Genomic DNA, 17,916 nt, shown 5'->3' with positions numbered 1-17,916 from the left:
ATCACCTGAGGGAAGATAAATTCAAATTGAGAAAAGACAGTTGTAGAACAGATGTGCAAAAATTTGCCTTTAGCCAGTGGATGGTTGATTGCTGGAACAAACTTTCATTTGTCATTGCGGAAGTTGGCAGCTTAAATAAATTCAAGGCAGAACTGGGCAAACATTTGGAATGAAAGATGAGTGAAATGTGAAGGGTTTCTTTTTTTTTTTTTTTATTTTTGCTGATGCTGTATAAGCTTGCTTTCTTGCATCATGTGCCTCTGCTAATGCTAATCACAATGAATTACGAATTTTTTTTTTAAATCTGCCATTCTAGATTATTCTGCTATAACACTGAGTTTTCACCTACTTTTTTTGTAGGTAGTCAAATAAAATGGTGTTTACTTACCTATCTGCTTTGATTCCAAAAGTACTAAATCTGCTACTAACGAACTTTCAGAAAACCTACACAATTTAGGTTGGTTTATTTTCCTACCTTTATTCGTTAGTAAAAATAAAGGCAAGCGATTACATCATAGCAGATTTTGAAATATGATTCTCCCTGGCAGTGACATAAGTTGCTTTCTTTGTCTTGGTATTGAGTCAGAAGCTTGCCTGATAACCTCTTGAGGAATACGTCTCCCTGCTTGAGGTAGTTGTTCTCCTTAAACTGTTATGGTTAAGGTTGGCTGAAGCATGGCTGTGGATTCCCAGACATGTTCAATAGGAGACAAATCAGGGGATATAAAACAGGCCTGGGAAGCATGTCAAGACTGCAGAAAAACTCTGGACAGCATTAGCAGCATGAGGCAGAGACAAAGTTTAAATGTAACACTGACCTGTGAAATTATGCCCAGGGGCTCACATCTGGTGAGTATGGGTTTGGTACACCCAGGGTCCTGAGCTGGATATCATCATTCTTCCCTTTCTTGGTGATTCCTTTCTACTTCTCTCTCAGGGTAATAGGGAAATTTTTTTTTTTTTGGCCAGTGCAGCATAAGCCTCAGGCTTCCTTGCACCATACGGCTAATAATAATAATAATAATTAACTTCAACAAAAAACCAGCAAAACATTGTGATAAAAAATGTTATCACATGTTGTGTGATTCATGCATTTTGATTTGTATTCTTTTGTTCATTATAGGTAAAAACACTCACTTCTACACATGGATCCTTTCTTCACCTCAGCTTTGTACCATTGAAGTGAATACATCCTGTCTCCACCAGTCATTTATTCATGTTAATTATTGATGCTAGGTCTCAAAGGTGAATTAATGTTATCTCTAATCCATCTCAAATATAAATCTGTTAGCTACAGACTGACAGTGAGTTTCCAGTCTTTGCACTATGTTTGTTCACATGCAGCAGAACCTCAACAATGGCTGTGGGTGTGTTCTGAGGCAGAGGACAAATGCTGATACCTAGCATCAGTGAACTGTTATCTTGTTTAATTTAAAAAGCAATTTCCCAAATTGCCCCTTCAGCTCCTTGAAGTCAGATTGTGTCACCCCATTCAAACCTTTTCTCTATAAATTATGTATGCTACTGTGCTTGCATATAATAATTGGTTATACTCTGTGTTTCAGTATTAAAGCGTTTCCAACAAATTTACTCACCAAATATGGTCTTTTGCTGATAATTGCACGTGTTTCTATATTCTGTAGTGTTGTTATTTTATTCAAACTTACTGCTTCTCTGCACTATACTCTGCTTCAGCCATCACCTTCAGATCTACTTTTCAATGCCTCACCTTTGTAATTCTCAATTTGGTTACCAATCCTCTGTTCAGTTTCCTTTAGTATTAACAAAACATCCAAATTGACTACAATCTTAACCCAACTATGTTTATGAAATTACTCTTTGCTGTTTCATTAATCCTGTAAAACCATGCAAAACACTTTTGTCTAAGCTCTCAGCTGAGTTTTAGCATCTGCATGCTCTGTGGGTGCTCAAAAATTTGCCCTTTTTGAGGGCAAATTTTTGGATAGTTTCATTTAGTGGTGTATCATCACAAGTTTGTGCAATGTAATTTATTTATTTTTATGTCATTTTCTCTTTTCCTTTAGGCTCCCACTGAGATCAGGACCCTGAAAGCTGCGCCACCTCTAATATAGGATGACACACCTCAGGTTCCAATAACTCTTTTAGGGTGAGACAATTTTCCGTAATCTCTACCTTACAAAAAATTTGATAGCCAGGATCACCTTCATCATTTTCAAGCCACTGTTCCACATCATTCTCAGTTGCATTTTTGTTGCTGGCCCTCAGAAGTGTCCTGACAATTAGATGCCTCAACTTCCTCAAAGTCCATTTCAGGTTCTATGTCGTGCAACTTCTTCCAAACATTGGCCAAAGTCTGTGTGGAAAGATATTTTCATATCTTTCCACGCAGGCCTTGGCCAATGCTTGGAAGTTGTTGTATGCATGTAAATTTTGATTGTCCTGGTGCCTCTTGTAGCTTCTTCTGCATCTTCTGTTTCTCCCAAAACAACCATCACCTCTTTCAAAAACTTCTTATACCTCTTACATGCAACGACTACACTTGATCCATTGGCTGTATCAGTGAAGTAGTGTTAGCAGGCAGAAAAACATTTAATTCTCTCATCCCTGCTAACCAACCTCAGCATTAGGGTGAGCAGGTGCATTATCTAGCAGTAAAACAGCCTTTATTTCATGAGAAGGAATTTTCAGCACATCTGTCTGATGTGCAACGCTATCAGATATAAATAGGTTCTAAATTTTGATTTTAGGAGAGAAATGTTTTGTCCGTTAAATCTGAAATCCATTAAATCGGGGTCCGTTAAATCAAGGGCCTATCGTATTTACTATTTTATTTACGTTTTATGATATCTGTATTACATTCTTTATGCTTATTACATGCTTTATTTTACTATTGGTTTGTTTAATTGGCAGCGATAAGAATTTTACATGTTCCCCAAAGTCATTAGTATAATTTATAATTATGTTGATTGATTGTTTTTGATTTTTTGTCAATGCAACTAAGCCATGAGGCATGAGTGCATTGTATCTGTAAATTGACTGTATTCTATGATCAGTCAGTTTCACGGGATAAAAAGTCTGAAGTTTCAAGACAAAATACTATGCACATCTACTTCACTAAAAGTCTTGTGTGAAGTTAGTTGTGAATGAAGATATTTCAGTTTGCCTTAATTTTGTATGAAAGGAATTTGATTCAGATGACATCCAAAATATACGGCATATTTCTCAAGCCTGAAAGTTCTGATCCATCATAATGTGATTTTCTTAATTTATTACATATACATTCCAAGACTGAAATTAAACACCTATAACTTGATAAAATAAGAATAACACAAGGCATTAAAAGCACAGTATCTTTATTAATGTAGGGTCTACTGTGATTCTTAATTTGGCAATTGATTTCCTTTAGTTTGTGCAAAATATTCATAAAATAACAGTATTTTATTACATCCAACATCTTTAAAAATTACACTATTTACAGTTTCTCTAAGTAAAATTAATTACATCATTGTAAAATCAAAAGGGAGAAATTCTTTCTGGAAATGCTTAGCCATCTTAGTTTCTTCTTCTTTGGTACTATTACACTCTCTCCAGTCTGCTAGGTGGGGAATATTGAGAAGTGGTTCACTTGCTAGTACTTCCCTAAAATAAGATTTGATGCATTTCAATCACCATAGAATATATATTAAGAGTACTATAATTGATTAGGTTAAGAGTAATTCAAATTCAAATATTAAGAATAAAAGTAAATGTGATATGTAAAAATATACTGATGTACAAAAGTTAAGGACTTATGTGTTTTAATATTAGTAAAGGCTTAAAAGATAGGGAGTTAGGCATTTTATACATCAGCAAATAAAAAAAACCTGTCGGTACAACCTATATCCACTCTTGACTAATGATCAAAAATATAAACTTCTTGAGGTCCAGTCTAGGAGTTCCCCCCAACAGTTCGTTTATGCCGCAATCAGACCTTCCCAGAGATGATAAGTTTTGAAACAATATAACCCAATCTTTGTAACCTCTCCTCATACGGATGCCCTGTTTACTATTCTTAACAGAAAAGTCACCACTTGTTGGACTTTTTTCCAAGAGGCAGCCTCCAGACACAACACAGTAGCATAAATGCAGTATCACCACTGAAATTGTATGCTGGAAATGGATGCCCTTCTATAAACAGACTCAAATAGAAATTTTTATATTTATTTCTACTGTACAAATAAACCTAATTAACAGGTTTATTTATACAGGACTGGCCGTACGTAACATGACAAGAAGTTACTATACAGATAATTGTTAGCAATGGATTGTATCACTGGAAGGATGGAGAGCTGAGCCAACCATATGTGGAGGTCACCAAGTTCTTTGATATGCCTAAAAGTATCTGAAGGCTATGGAAAAAATTGCAGGAGACAGACATTTTAATTTTAATACAACTGCAAGGAAGGTGAAGGCTATCTATGAGCAATATCAAAAGACAATCCGTCAGGGCTACAACCAGAAATTCAATGTACTGGGAGTACAAAAATCTATGTTGGCAATGAGAAGGCTCAGTGTGAGATAACAATATCCCCTTTTCTCCCAGGTCACAAGATCCCAATCCAACTGAGCAACTGTAGGATGAGGTGGAACAAGCTCTATGGAGTAAACAGCCAGAACTATCGAATTTGCAACAACTGCGGGAAGCAAATGAATCAACATGGATCAGCATCCCTGTCACATTTCTGATACCTCACCGAGTCCACGTTACAATGAATATAGGCTGTTCTGAGGGCTAAAAGGAAGGACCTACTTGTTATTAGGTAGGTGTACCTAATAAAGTGGCCACTTAGTATATATATCACATAAAATAAAAGAAGTGAGAGAGAGAGAGAGAGAGAGAGAGAGAGAGAGAGAGAGCATTTTAGTGGATAACTTTGTTTATTTTTATAAATTTGTATTATAAATAAATATAATTTTTTCCTATAATGTACTTTGTTTAATATCAGCTTATAGAAACAAATTAAATAATTTGCTGAGTTGTAACATTATCATATCACATGGTCAATACACAGTATACTTTACATTCTAGGGATATGCTAAGCTATTAACATCCTCTAAAAGGGAAGTTTTACACATTAATGATTATTAATGTGTGTAGAACTTTTGTCCAACTTTTACCCAGCAGTGATTGCATAGGACCTGACATGTCCCTCTCAAAAATAATAATTGCACATTAACTGTTGGTTTAATGTTAATGTCTGAAACTTTCAGTACCTTCCTAAACATAGATAAAGTTTTATTTGAACAGTTTTCAAGGTGAACAATTATTTTTTACTCTTAATTATATATGTAAAGATTCTCTCAGGTGCTGTGTGATAATTTTTGTCACCATTTAGGCCTTCTTCATTATGCTACTTTAGGTTTCAGTGCAACATGTATTTCTCATGCTGGTTGATGTCTGCCAAAGAAATTAGATGTGCTTTCTTTTATATTTAATTATTATAAAGAATACTTTTTTTTGTCTTGATTATTATTACTTTCAATGAAATTTTTTTTTTTTGTTTTGATTATCATTATTTATCTGTTTATTTCTTTATTTGATAAAACATTATGTGCACATGTCGAAGTGTGAATTTTCATATGCTTAAACAGTCTTCTGAATTGGAAAATGAAAGTGACTAATAGTTTCATGTTTATATTCAATGGAATAAATAATTGAAAATAATGTGTAAAAAACATTTTTGAATTAAAATTTTTTATTAAACATAATAGAGAATTGCATTTAATACATATTACAACTATATAATTTTACAGCTAGGCTTGAAGTACTGTCGATTTACTCATCAATTTCCAGCAAAAACTTATCATTTCAGAACTCACCTCAAATTTGATGAGTAAATTGACAGTACTTCAAGCCTAACTGTAAAATTATATAACTGTCATTAAATATAAACATGCATTAAAGATAATCACCGTCACCTCTACCATTCCGACTATCCCCTTCCAACTTCCTAATTTCCTACTAGAGGTGAGTACTGAAATAATAAGCTTTTTCTGGAAGTTTGATGATACATACTACAACCCATTAGTAAAAGATCAAGTATTGATGTACTTCAAAGCAGAATTCAAAAAAACCAAAAACTTTTTCCAGAAATAAAAAAATAAAGTTGGGCACCTATCATGAACCATTTTTGCGATGATCACTATTGGATTAATAACATTATTAGTTTACATTCATAGCCCTGAAACTGAAAGAAAATGTAATACCACAAATTTTATACTGAAAATGTTTTTATATAAAATACAAATGAAATAATACTTGCCTTCCAAACTGAAGAGGAAACCCTTTCTTAATTTTACAAAATAATTTTTCTTTGCTCTCTAGTTCTACATAAAAATATGGTGCATTGGGTGGGATGATCTGTAATAAAGCAGTATATCACTTATTGGCAAAGTTTATTTATTTGTTTATTTTTTCAATAATACTATAATTATGTAATAGTTATATCAGAAAATATAAAATAAGTGCTAATAATCAATTTGCATTAAAGTGTATGAAATCTATATGGCTAATTACAAAGCAGATTTACAACTTCAAACATATATAATGACTTTATCTATCAGAAAAAAAGGAAAAGAATGACATTGTACTCAAGCAAAATACGTTATGGTTACAGATGCCCAATACTGGCACTTGAGAAGAGGTAGGCAGACATCACAATGAAATTCAGTTTCCTCCTACGTTTTATGGAGCATGAGTTACTTGAGCAACAGTACCAGTAATTGTGTCCTTCAGCTTGTGGCAATGGTTGCACTGTGGTAATGGTTGGTGAGAAAACTACATCTTTAATGAAACTCCACCAAAAGAAATCAAGACGAATTATGTCTGATGAAGAAGGAGGTCACCAAATTTGTTCAGAGGCATGAGAATTTCTGATTTAGACAATCTCTTATTTACAGTAGGCTCAGTCATTGAGCTGTGTAATAACAGAGAGTTCAAGCATACAGAAATACACAACTTGTGTAACTGCCATTATTCAATTAAAAAGTGAAGTCCCATAAACTTTTTTGAACTCATACATAGGAGATATTAACTTCTGTCATACTCATTGTCAAGCTGCGTCAATGCACAATTCCTTTCATTTTTCGTTATCATTATCTGTGATTGCTTGCAGCACCTTTCAAACAGGGGGATGTGAAAGATGTAGTTCATGACTACCATGATGCATGGATTTTTTCAACTATGAAGATATGCCTGTCTCATTTGTTTCCCACAGTAGGCCTTGGCTTTCTCCTTATTTAGTAACACAACACTGAGTTTACACTAAAACCTGTGCCATTCATATATAAATTTGCTAAGATTCCTGTTGTAATGCATGTGAAATTTTTTCTGCAGTTGCACTGCTGATTTAGTTTTCTTTAACCAAGACATGCACACATTGCTTTCTATGCAACTGTAAAGTCTGCCATTTCATTTTTCTGCAAACTGATCAAAAATAAACATAATGTATTTTTTTTCCTATTGTATGAAAAATGTCATCATAAATGTTTGAAATTAAAAGAAATACATAATACAGCTCTGTTTATAATAAAAATTACATAAATTGCACTGAAATGGTTTACAGTCTTTATTGTATAATACTTAATCCTTTCTCAGGTATATTACAACATAACTAATCATATTTATAAAATTATAAAAAGTGGGAGGGCTTCCTCAACCACTCGTGTTTTTGCTTTGAGCAGCGTTTTAACCACCCAGTAAATGCAACGGTCTTAGTAGTCATAGCAGAACAAATGTCACCTTACCATGAGTTTTTCTAGCATTACACTTCTTTTAAACAAATGGCAATGTCAAAAGTTTGTCTGCTATTTATTTAAAAGGTGAGCACTGTTATGACAACCTGTTTCGAAACTTAATGGTTCACATCAGGTAACAGATGGTGACAATTTCCTGACAAAACAGTGGATATTAAATTATTCAATGTGAATTGCCATGCATATGGGAAGCTTGAAAATTGAAATTATAAAATAGCTAATGCTATTGGACTTTTTCAAAATTATGAAAAGGACTTCCTTTTCCTTTAGTTTTTGTGAGAGATACAAATTTTAAATTTGTATCTGTTCCATCTTTAAGTTTTAAAGAAGAGTCTTGTTTTAATTTTGTATTAACCTGTTCAGTTAGCGGGTACTAGATTTTCTACATATCCTGAATTCTTAGGGAGTTTTTCCAACATCTTTTCAAAATCTATTGGTTTTGTTGCTATACTCCTTTGTCATAGATGTGAGGCCAGTTTAGCAAAATTAGATAGTAATTGTTCTTGCGACATGGTACAAATGTAATTGTTATTTTCTTTTGATTATTTACATAATTATAAACATTTACCTGTTTTGATATGAGTAATCTGTTTGTCCATAATACATCCTATACGGAGTTAAAATGTTGTAGGGTTTAGGTACATCAGTGGCTTAGACCACATTGTACCATTGTTACGACAACCTGTATATTATGTTCACAGGCTGAAGTTATGTGGGATGAAAAACCCAGAAAAACTTATGGGGAGGGAATCCTACTCCTTCCACCTGAGACTGACTAACTACAGCCTCAACCGAATTCCTCCAGTCGTGGATGGAAATCGAACCCAGACAGACCTTTCCAAATGAGTGATAGGTGGCAAAACCACTACACTGCCTTGGCTTGCTAGTTAATTAATTTTTACACAAGAACAACAATTGACACCACTGTGTTTTACAAGGGTAGTTCAATAAAGAATCACCCTGACCTACTTCCACATATTGCAGAGTCATGATATTTTGTATGTAGCATCATATATATCTCTGTACTAAAGGTGTAAAATTTCAGCCCTGTGTCTTAATTTGTTTTTCTCTTACAGAGCTGAACGTGTGACGAAGTAGCATCGTAGACAAAGTTGAAGCCAGAGCTGTAATCCAGTATCTGTTCTTGAAGGGGAAATTTCCTAAAGAAATCCATGAGGAGATGACTGCTGTATATAAGGATGAAGCCCCATCCTATGTGAAGCACTGGCATAGACAGTTTAGATGTGGTCGAACATTGGCAGAATCTGAACCCATTCTAGGTTGTCCCCATTCAGCCATTGGTGACAGCACAATCAGAAAAGTGGAGTCGTTAATCATGGAAGATCACCAGATATCTGTGCATGAATTGTCCCAGGAGGTGAAGATTAGTGTGGGCTCTGTTGAAACAGTCCTTCACGACCAACTCCATTTACGGAAATTGAGTGCAAGATGGATTCCCCGGTTATTGACTGGTTTCCAGAAGGCTGATCGACAACAGAAATCACAAGAGTTGTTAGCCCTGTGCCAAAAAAATGAGAAAAACGTTTTCTCTCATCTAATCACTCAGGATGAAAGTTGGATACACCATTTCAACCCTGAAAGTAAAAAGCAATCCATGGAATGGTGACATCATGGTTCCCCACCCCTCAAGAAGGCAAGAGTTAAGGGTCCAAACGTCAGCAGGGAAGGTCTTGCTGAGAGTGTTTTGGGATGAGAAAGGTGTAATAATGACTGATTACCTGCCGAAAGGTAGAACAATTACAGATGTCTATTATGCCAACTTACTCAAAAAATTACGGGAGAAAATCAAAACATGTAGGCAAGGCATGCTGTCCAAAGGTGTGAGAATGCTTCAAGACAATGCCCCAGCTCACACTTCTGATTTGCAACAACACAAGCAGCCAATTGTGGATATGAAATACTGCCCCATCCAACTTCTTGTTTCCTTCCCTTAAATCATTTCTTCAGGGCACCCACTTCCCTGACAACGAGACACTCATTTCTGCAATAGAGTCATGGTTCAAAGACCAACCTCACAACTTCTACAAAAATGGTACCGGCAGATGGGAAAAATGTGTAAATCTGCATGGTGGCTATGTGGAGAAGGACTGAAACCTGTAGCGAGGATCAACAGGCTAGCACCTCGGCCGGGGCGATTCTTTATTGAACCACCTTCGTATGTCTGTGTCTGACCCTAATACTATGCACACTATGTCTGTGCATGTGTGTAACATCTCATGTATCATAAAGGCTAGTTTGTGAGATTGACAGGGAGAGAAACCCACATCTTCTGCTTGAAACTGAGTATTCTCTTTTACCTTTAGCATTAGTAGAGACATATGATGCAAGAAAGCAAGCTTATGCAGCACCAGCCAAAAAAAAAAACTCCCAATTCCACCCCCCATTCATTCCATATGCCTGTCCAGCTCAGCTTTAAATTTATTTAGGCTATCAACTTCCACAACAAAAGATATTAATAAGTCTGTTCCACCAATCAACTATCCGCTGGCTAAAGGCAAATTTCCGCACATCTATTCTACAACTGTCTTTCCTCAATTTGAATCTATGACCCCTCAGGTTCTTAACCTGAGCAAGAGGAAGAATCCCATCAGAATTCAGCTTGCTCAACCCATTCAAGACCTTATTCACCTCGCAGCTGCCTACTTTCGAAGAGCTGCAATTTGCAGAACTTCAGCCTTTCTTGGAAAGAGCGCCACTTTGTTCCCCTCACCAATCTTGTTGCCCTTCTTTATACTCATTCTAGCAACTCTACATCGTTCCTAAAATGGGGCATCCAGATCTGTACACAGTACTCGAGGTGTGGCCTGACCATTGCCTTGTACAAAGGGATAATCAACCTCCCTGTCCCTGCTAGCAAAATTCCTATATATCATCGACAAGACTCCATGACCTGCCTTGGCAGCCCATCTGCACTGCTCAGTGAACTTCATATTTGCCTGCACAGTTACCCCGAGGTCTTTTTCACTTTCCACTTCCCACTTCCCTGAGTGTAATACCACACAGTTGGTATGTTTCTCTTGGGTTATTGCTAACTCATATGCAGTACTTTGCAATTGTCAATGTTAAACTTTGGTTGCCACTTCTCAGCACATTTGCCCAACTTATCTAGATCCAGTTGGCGTAGCATACGATCTTTACTATCGTTAACAACCCTGCCAACCTTTATATCATCTGCAAACTTGGACATTAATCCTGATATACCTTCATCAATATCATTGATAAATATACAAAACAACAATGGGCCCAACACCTAACCCTGGGGAACTCCACTAATAACACCAGTCCACAAAGAGCAATGTCCATTGATTACCACTCTCTATCTTCTCCCACTCAACCATCCTTTTATCCATTGTAGCAACTTGCCCTTAATACCATACTGCTCCAATTTGTACAGTAGCATTCCATGTGCAACAGTATCAAAAGCTTTCCTGAAATCCAAGTATATGATATCAAAATCATTTTTGACATTCAGTTCTTTTGTGACCACATCATAGTATCCAATTTAATTGGTCAGACAAGACCTCCCTTTAACAAACCCATGCTGTGTCTTAACTATTACTGCAGTCTTGTCTAGATGATCCTGCAATGCTTCTTTAACCAGTGACTCCATTATTTTCCCCGAAACACAAGTTAAACTAACAGGTCTATAGTTACTTGTGTCACCTTTTGAGCCCCCTTTGTGAATTGGTGATACATTCGCATACCTCCAGTCCATGGGGACTGCCCCTGAGTCCAAGGAAGCTCTAATAATTATGAATAAGGGTTTGCTTACTTCCTTTGCTGCCTCCTTTAATATAACTGGATAGATCCCGTCTACCCCAGGTGCATTCCTCACGTTTAACTTCAACAATTTCTCCTCCACTTTGCTCTCAGTTATTACAAAATCACTTAGCTCCCTGTTAGAGTTTGATAAACTTCTGGCATTCCCCTCATTGAAAAACTCCTCTATGTGTAAATGTAGATGAAAAATACTCATTTCAGTTTATCAGCTACCTGAGTATGATCATCAATAGTCAATCCATCTATGTTAAGTGGTCCAATATGATTCATCCCTTTCCTTCCAGAGATTACATAAGTAAAGAACTCTTTGCTGTTTTTCTTTGCATCCTTTGCCAATGATTTCTCGTAATCTGCTTTTCTCTGCATGACCTCCTTTTTAACTTGATTACAGACAAGCTTATATCTGCCATAGGCTTCTGTGTCTTCTGATAATTTATATGCATCCCATACATTTTTTTTCTCTGCCAAGAGCCTCATTAATTCATCTGACATCCATTTAGGCCTTAACTTTGAACAGTAGTTCTTAGTTGGAATGAAAAGCCTAGTTGCCTTCAAAATCAAGTCCTTAAAGGCTTCCCATTTAGAATTAAATGTTGGTAACAACATCAGTTGATCCCACTCTACAGAATTTAAAAACTGTCTGAGACCCCCTGTAGTCACCTTTACGAAAGTAAAAGCCCTTTCCTTTAGCCTTGATGGTAGTTACATCTTTAAGTAATTCCCATATCAGTACATTGTGATCACTATCACCCAGTGGTTCCTTTATCTGCAAATTCTTAATGCATGAATAGTCACTGCTGATAATCAGATCAAGACTATTACTCCCTCAGGTTGCCTCTCGAACATGTTGCTGTAGAAAGCAGTCATCCAATAAATCCACAAAAGTCTTTCTAGTGTGCGAGTGACCAACCCACAAGTTCCAGTCAATATCTGGAAAGTTAAAATCCCCCATTACAAGACATTCTGATTTACTGGCCCACTCTATTTCTCTGCACAATTACTCATTACACTCATTAGATTAATTAGGCCTATAACACACACCTATTCTTATTTTTTCTTTCCCAGTGCTTATGTCACACCAAACAGACTCAACATTGCATTGTCCACCAACATCAATTGGATGCACTTCCTTAGATTTTGTGTTTCTTAACTAACAGCATAACCCCTCCTCCCTTCCTATCCTGTCTATCCTTTCTGTACACATTGTCCTCCCCAAATTAAAATTCTGCACTGCTTATACCTGTGTGACACTATGTCTCTGATATCCCAACAATATCTGCCTTTGATGTCTTGACTAGCACTTCAAGCTCATCAAATTTATTAACTATACTCCTAGCATTGGTGTACATGCAAGTATACATGCGCCGGTTTCTACTCTTAGTTACCCTAACACAGCCCATGTATTTATTTGTTCCCCTATGACTCCCAACAGTCCTGGAAATCTCCACTGCCTTGCTTTCCATGCTGCTGCTCATTCTAATAGAAGCAGTGCAAGAATCACTTTTGCCTCTGCCTGCAGCCACTATTAACCTTTTAGTCTGTGTATCCCATCTCCCATGCTAGCAGTTTTCCAACCCATTTAACACTGCCTCAATAGCATCAGCAAATATTCTTGCACCCTTTCTATTTAAGTGTATCCCATCCCTGTAGAAGCAGTCTCTCCTGTCAAACTAACACAGACCAGGCTGAAAAAAATTCTACCCCTTGAGCCTTGCACAATCAATCCAGGGCCAAATTGATTGACAAGGCTCTCATTATATACTCCCTCCTATCGTGTCTGGGCAGAATTGCAGACACTTTCACATTTGACCCTAACTCGCGACTTTTTTTCAACATTGACCTGTACTTGAGTAAATCTGCAGATCTCTTACTCTTAATGTCGTTAGTTCCAACATGTAAAACAATACACCTTTTGTGCCCTTAAAAGATGATAACTGCTCTACAATGTCATCAACTGTTGCCCCTGGCAGACATACCTTGGTCCTGTTCCATCTATCCTTCTTGAATAGTATATTTCCCCGTCTCCCTGACAATAGAGTCACCAACAATAACTAGTTCCTGTGGGACCAGCGCATTCTGCCTTGGAGATTGTCTCTGTTTCCTGATGCACAGAAGTGAGCTCTGCTGTTGAGCTGGGCAGCTGAGAGCTTGATGGGACCCCTCATATTAATTTCTTTGAGAGCATTTACTCTACACCTCAAGCTCTCATAGATGCCCATCAGAATGCTGAGTTGGCACCTAATTTCTTGACACTCTAGGCATCTAGCGCGCGCGCGCGCGCACACACACACACACACACACGCACGCACACGCACACACACACACCCTCCTTGGCCAGATCATGTCCTGTTTTAGAAACTTCAGCAAACATTTCACATTTTGCACATTTTTTGAGACCATGATGCGTTGGAGAATCGTCCCCTTTGTTTCTCCCCCGAGTCGAAGCACTCTCGCTAGTGTGTGATCTTTGCTTCACAGCTCTAGTCTTGGTCATGATTTCCTTTTAAATACAGTTTAATAAACAATTAAATTTAATAAGATTAATAAATATTTTTGATTAATTGATAATACTATACTAAGCTAACAGATTCCTAATACGGTGCTTCGTATTACATTATCTAGTTTTACGTTATACCTTACACTATCAGTTTGAGATATATACATTATGCTATTTCTTATCGATTACAATATGGCAGCTAGTTCAACAATATTGGCGCCAACACTGGGAGTCATAACTTCCAAAAATCACTAGTTAAATAGAAGCTAATGAATGACACTAAACCTATTTAATTTCTTTGTAAAACACAACATAGTATGTTAATTAATGAAGAATACGGTAAAACTATCTAAAATACTTATCCCTGTACAGTAGACAAAAACCCACCGACTGTTCTCTTCAGCGACCAGGTGCCATTTACACTTGAAAGACATATAACACTGACCAAACATTGAATCTTTCCATTCTATTAGTTGGTAATACACAGATTAAATAAATTATTATTCATAATAGAAATGCAACATTTGAAATATCTTACTTGTTTTAAATCAGAATGCATTGGAATTTCATTTAGATCTATTGATTTACTGAATGCAAAATCTTGAAATACTTCTTTTAGTCTTGGTTCATATGATTTTGGCAATGGCACAACCTAAAAACAAACCATAGTTAATGTACTTTTTGTATGCTATTGCTTTTTATAAACTAATTATGAACTAAATCTCAAAATTTAATTCATGGATTTAACTAACATTTATAATTAAACATGGGTTAAATCCAAACCCACATTTAATCACAAAAAACAAGCACAAAGCCTGATAAATGCTGTTTGTTGGATTAGGGATTTTGATTTAAATTTTAAGATTTAGTTCACAGGTTCATGTTTTCATTATTTAACTATACTGTCAGTGGTTATAAATAAATGCCTTTAACATAGTTTCTCAATGCTATAATACCTCAATGAAATAGTTACACAAGCAACTGAGATGTTATGATATTGCATTTACAAATTTTGACTATTCTGATAGTTGAGTGAAAAGCCGGAATATTCTTGTCTAAAAACTGGTAGTGGTTCATGGTATAAGAAAATGGTGATTGTAACTGACATTCTGATTTTTTAAATTTTCCAGTTTCAAAAATCATTACTTATAAATGTAAATTACATGTAATGTTTTTAAATTTAAAACTAAACTATATTCATAAATATGCACATGTATTTTTCAGAGAAAGGCATAAGAAAATGTGATTGTCTAATAGAGAATTCACTGAGCTATTGAGCTGCAAATGTTCTACTTTATCACTATTTATATTGTAATAAAATTCTGCAATATAAACAGCATATGGAGTATAAACAGTAATAAGTAAGTAAATAAAATACAACAAACAAATATAAAAAGATGAATAAATATCAGTAACTTGGATTACTTAAGAGTTGTAACTATTCTTAATAGCTCAATCATATTTACAGCAGATAAATATGGTTGATTACTCATATGCTGAGTAATTGAAGTTAATCTTATTTTTAACCATTAGCACCACATTAATTTCCAACCTTTAAATTTCTAACATGTTTAAAGCAGGTGACAAGACATGGCAGCATATTACAGGAGTGAAGGAAAACTCAAGTGATTTGGGGGAAAAACCCACACATCTCTGTTTGAGATTGGAAAATTTGTAGAAAATAATTACAGTCTGTGATGGCAATCAGACATCAGACATTTTCTAAACTGTGTGGCGACAAGATAATATGGTCACTCTATCATCGCAGAGGATAGAACATATTGAAAGTTGTGTCATGCAAAATAAACTGAAAACAAAATCTGCACATACTGCTATCTGGTAGTCACTATTTAAGTTAGCATTAAAAGCAAAAACATCAATTGTAAATAATATAAAAGATCAAGAAACATGTAAACAAACCTGTATCTGAAGATGGGAAGTTTTGTAATTTCTTTCAAAGAATACAGCTGTCTTATTTTTTGAGTGATAATATTTTAAGAGAGCATCTTTATATTTATTTATTTCTTGAAGGGAATCATCTGGAAGTTCTACTGTTGCTTGATAATGACCAATTGGTAATATTAGAACATGATCTGGAGTTAATCCTCCTTTTGCTAAAGCAACATAATTCTGCAAAGTGAAATAAAAATAAATTATATGCAGTACAGTCACAGTTATCCACGGTATTTTTTAGAGCAAAAATTTTGTATATAAAGAAATCTTTAAAAATATGAAAGTTAATTAATTAATTAATTAATTAATATACAGTAGAAGAATATAAGTATTTCTCTAAGAAATCACTGTGCTGATTAGTACATTACTACTAACTGCAAGCATTAGGGAAATAATATAATATTTTATTCACTAATTTATTATTTTATAAATGTTCTGATTTTATAAAATTTTTTAACCTGTATCCAGTCTGCAATTAAAAAAAGTAATAACATACCACAGCTACATAGCATTTCTTAATACAAGCACCTGTGTAAAATCTGGCACATAAAAAAAAAAAAAAAAAATTCACTTAATGCCAAAATATTAACACCCCACATACTTTACATTTACAGTTTGTGCCTTTTAACATCATTTGGTAATAGTAACATAATCAATTATGTTTTAAATTTATTTTTTACAAACATGCCAAAAGAAAAAGTTGGGGTATAAATGACGAAGGTGCATCATGTCAATAGTAACAAGTGTGAACTTATTAGTAAATCATGTCATTTTTTGAAATATGCAAATATTAATGTGTGCCTATAAATGAAAGAAGTTGAAAGAGGTAATGAGAGATATCTAGCAAGGAGGTTGCAGCCCTAATAGAGTGTATGTTTATCTCTGACAAGCCAGGCAACACTCACAACAGGCTTTCATTCTGTTAACTCTTTCTGTGTATGTGAAAAATTGATATGTGCGTGTATGTGTTTACTGTCATGTGTCAATTTCTCTTATCTTCAGTTTTAAATGTTTTTCTTTGATTTCCAAGTTCAAATAAAGTTTGACTTATTTATGACATCATGTAATTTTTCATGTATCCCAAAATTAAAGAAATAAACTTTCTTAAGACAAATAAAATTTGCAATACACAGTTTAAAAATTCGGTGTATACTGCAAAAGAAAGGTATACTTTCCTTAAATTAACCTTTAAGAGAAAGTATGTAAGCATATAAAAGAAATTACAATATCTCTTCCTTTGTCTGTAATATGCCACTTCCATATTTGATCTGTGCTCTGGGACACTTTGACCAACCTCTCTTGGCCCAACCTATGTTTATTTGCTCTCTTTGCATGGCTCATTGTTTATACTTCTGAGTAGTAGAAAATAAATGGATATTATTATTATTCCATTTTTTAAAAGCAAATTAAGTTTTTTTAGTCCTTGAGCAAAGATCAACCTACCCAAATGTAAAGCCAAAATGATATAACAAAGCTTTAAGCGCAAAGTCATCCAAGAAATAAGTTTAAGCACATAAATACATCCTTTATGATAAGTGACAAGTTTTTGAGTTGAATAGAGCTTTTACTCACAGAGCGAGCAAAGCTCTATTCATAGTTTCAAGGTCAAATGCATTTTTTTGAGAGTTGTCTTCTATCTTTAAAAATTGATTCAATTATGCTTCCTTTTGATAAAAAAAATAGCTTAGCACTAATCTTCACAACAGCAAAAATTTATATGGAGAACTGTGTATAAGTGACATATTACGTTCATTAGAAAATTTGCTGACATGAGCGACTTGCTACATTTTCCTTTAACATCTGGAATATACTTTTAAGCATTTGGCAGTTTTTCTGTTTGGTTTATAATGCATATTAACTTCATAAAATAAAATGTAAGAAGTGTGCCT

General features: G+C 35.1%; 1 protein-coding gene across 1 annotated transcript in view; it reads right to left on the bottom strand.

The window, feature by feature from the left end:
- Positions 1–3,479: 3,479 nt before the first annotated feature.
- Positions 3,480–17,916, bottom strand: part of LOC150086201 (pre-mRNA splicing factor cwf19l1) — an 83,837-nt gene continuing 69,400 nt past the window's right edge. The window contains exons 11-14 of the mRNA XM_090373779.1: positions 15,995–16,204; positions 14,613–14,726; positions 6,285–6,382; positions 3,480–3,621 (exon numbers count right to left, since the gene is read on the bottom strand). Coding sequence (XP_090229905.1) covers positions 3,480–3,621; positions 6,285–6,382; positions 14,613–14,726; positions 15,995–16,204 — 564 coding nt within the window. The remainder of the gene's footprint in view (positions 3,622–6,284; positions 6,383–14,612; positions 14,727–15,994; positions 16,205–17,916) is intronic.

The sequence above is a fragment of the Mastigoproctus giganteus genome, chromosome 5 (assembly GCF_048544385.1).
Source record: "Mastigoproctus giganteus isolate SK-2022 chromosome 5, ASM4854438v1, whole genome shotgun sequence".
Taxonomy (NCBI): Eukaryota; Metazoa; Arthropoda; class Arachnida; order Uropygi; family Thelyphonidae; genus Mastigoproctus; species Mastigoproctus giganteus.
This window is presented reverse-complemented; position numbering and strand designations above follow the sequence as displayed.